The sequence below is a fragment of the Ornithodoros turicata genome, chromosome 5 (assembly GCF_037126465.1).
Source record: "Ornithodoros turicata isolate Travis chromosome 5, ASM3712646v1, whole genome shotgun sequence".
Lineage (NCBI taxonomy): Eukaryota > Metazoa > Arthropoda > Arachnida > Ixodida > Argasidae > Ornithodoros > Ornithodoros turicata.
In genome coordinates, this window is record NC_088205.1 from 35040819 (window position 1) to 35043973 (window position 3155).

The 3155-nt window shown below is 52.1% G+C and overlaps 1 protein-coding gene across 1 annotated transcript; it reads left to right on the forward strand.

Moving 5' to 3' along the window:
• The first annotated feature begins 505 nt into the window (after positions 1–505).
• On the forward strand, positions 506–1639 carry LOC135395705 (protein NYNRIN-like). Its single transcript, XM_064626800.1, has one exon. It carries the CDS (start codon positions 506–508, stop codon positions 1637–1639), a length of 1134 nt encoding a protein of 377 aa, XP_064482870.1.
• The last annotated feature ends 1516 nt before the right edge of the window (positions 1640–3155 follow it).

Genomic DNA, 3155 nt, shown 5'->3' on the forward strand with positions numbered 1-3155 from the left:
ATCCAAGATGGAGTCGTCGTCCCACTCGCGTTCTTCTCGCAGAAGCTCTCGCCTACAGAATCAGCGTGCAGTACCTCCGGCAAGGAACTGCTGACCGCATTCAGAGCCGTGCGGCATTTCCGATACTTCCTCGAAGGGCGTCGCTTCACGCTCCTGACTGATCACAAGCCCCTTTTGACTGCCTTTACGTCGGCCAGTGCGAAGTACTCTCCCTCGCGAGATTCGCCATCTCTCTTACTTGGCCGAATTTACTACGGATGTCAGCCGCTCCAACCAACCCGCCGATGCCCTGAGTCGCATTTGCGCCACCTCCCATGAGCTTCCTCTCGACGCCAACACTCTGGCTAGACACCAGCAAACGGACGCCGAGCTTACCAAGATACGCGCCGCGCACTCCACCAGCCTGCATCTCCAAGACGTTGTCCTTCCCGGTTCCGATCTCCCTGTCGCCTGTGACGTTTCCACCGGTACGCCGCGCCCCTTCGTACCGGCCACACTTCAGCGCATGGTCTTCGACACTCTTCACTCCCTTGCCCATGGTGGCGTCCGTGCGACCCACCACCTCATCTCCTCACGATACGTCTGGCCTGGCATGCGGAATCATATCCGCAAATGGACCCAGTCTTGCGTCCCATGCCAGCGTGCGAAAGTGCAGCGCTACGGCCACCCCCCTTGCAGCCTTCCTGCCCCCGGATCACAGGTTTCACAACATTCACGTGGACATCATCGTCCCACTTGCCTCATCCCTTGTTACCGCTACCGCTACCTACTCACCTGCACAGACAGGTACACTCGGTGGCCCGAGGCCGCTCCTATGGTGGACGTCACCGCCGAAACTGTATGCTCCACCTTTCTGCACACCTGGGTCGCACGTTTCGGCACCCCAGCCGAACTCATAACTGACAGAGGAGCACAATTTGAATACTCCCTATTTCGCTGCATGCTCAAGATGTTGGGAACAACCAGGTATCGCACAACCGCCTATCATCCCGCCGCCAACGGGCTCGTCGAGAGATTCCATCGTCATCTGAAATCCGCCATCATGGCATATGAGCATCGCACCCACTGGCATAATCACCTCCCCTTGATACTCCTCGGTGTTCGCTGTGCCGTCAAGGCGGACTCACACTGCTCCCCCGCGGACATGGTCTACGGATCGAGCCTCCGAATTCCGGGACAGCTGCTTCTTCTCCCTCGAGACCACTTGGACTCGCCCCTGGACTTCCTCGCCCGACTCCAGTCCACCCTCTTCCAACTTCGGCCTCTCCCGGTACGAAAATCCGTCGGACGCCCATTCTATGTACCCCGAGACCTCGCCTCCGCCACCCACGTTTTTCTACGTTCGCCCCCCGTGCACCGATCTTTGGAAGCCCCCTACGCCGGCGCCTGCCGCGTCATCGCCCACGGTGATAAGACTTTCCGTATCCTCGTCAACGGTAAAGAGCAAACAGTCGGGATCGATAGGCTCAAGCCCGCTTACCTCCAAGACGATCCACCGCCAGATGCAACTACTACCGCTTCCAGCTACAACCCCGCAGCGCCTCAGCCACCCCCCTCGACCCGTCATGTGACCTGGGCTAGCCCCCTCCGGTCTTCTGGGAGGGGGGCAACTGTAGCGCCACTCATTGCATGCCGGTAGCATTCGACGACGACGAATCTGCAATGGCTAACCTGGCTCCTGGTCTTTGAGTCTCTTTCTCTGTAGGGCTTCAGTAACTACAACTTCACCTTTAAAGTCTCCTAGGTCGTTCTTGAACAATTTGCAATATTTTGAACACAATTCTACTACTGCCGTTATTACTGTCAGTTTTGCTTGTTCCTTGCTTGTTCACATTACTTCAGTCCAACCTAATGTGCTGTAACCAGTCGCGTCCGATCAGCGATGGCCCGTGATCACGCATAACGTTTTTCCAAGATTGACACAGCGGAAGGCATGGTCCAAAGCAAAATTAAACAATTTAGTATTGCATAATAAACAGAATGTGAATGCGCTAACGTCTGTTCTTTGTGAGAATGATACAGCAGAAGGTATGGTGAAAAGCAAAATTACACAATATATGGCATTATAAACACAATCCCAACTCGGAAATACTGTTGCATTTGCTCGATAGTACTCAGTTAACTGAATTTTCGATTTATGAATCCCTCGATTTATGAACGATTTTTCGGGGAACCGAGGGTGTTCATAAATCGTGGGTTGACTGTATATGTAATAGTCTTGTGAACGTCCAAATAAATTATTTTCGTTCTTTGTTTGTTTGTTTTCAACCGCATTTTGCGGTGTGGACAAGTATATGTGTGTTGTCGCACCCAGGATCAGTGGGGGGGGGGGGCAGTTTTCGTATCAAGCCCCCCCTACGTTGGAGGTCTGGCTACGCCACTGGCCAGTGTCTAGTTCCATGTTAACATAATGACCTTCGATGTTGAAATCAAAACATATGGGAGCAACAGTTCCTCCAAAGCTGTTCAACTGCATAGTGCGGCTGCTACGGTTTTCCTCCGAGCTAAGATTACAAACAGGTTTTGCATTGCCTTTGGCTTGCACTCCTTTTACGGTACGCTTTGAGCGGCCTTTCTTCCCATATTTAAAACATTGCGAGTTCATAAACAGACAGTCTTTACTGTTGTGCGTGTTCGCTCGGCAACGGAATGTTGCAAATTCTGCTGAGGGTGCCCAGATTTTCGGTTAGCTACTTGAAGCTTTTGTACTTCGGGCTTTATAGCATACTCGCTGTGACAGTCTGAGCGTTTTTGCTGGCCTGCTCCAATGACAATGCTTTTTCCACTGCCTTCTTATAGGTCAGCTTCTCACCTTCTGCAAAAAGGCACTTTTGTATATCCATGCGCTGTAATCCCGTTACGAACCGGTCTCTCATGGTTTCGCCTAAGTTTGTGTCCAACTTGCACGTCTGGGCGAGATGCTTAAGAGCTGCTACGAAGTCTGCTATTGTCTCGGTATCCTTCTGCTTTCTCGCATGAAATTTGGCCCTCTCAGATATGACAGAAGGCTTTGGTGAAAGATGAGCACGAAGAACTTCTTTTAACACTTCTATAGACTTCGACGTAGGTTCTGACGGTGACACGAGGTCCTTTAACAAACGATGCGTCTTCGGCCCTATGAGCGTGATAAATGCGTGCGCTTGCAAATTCTCGGG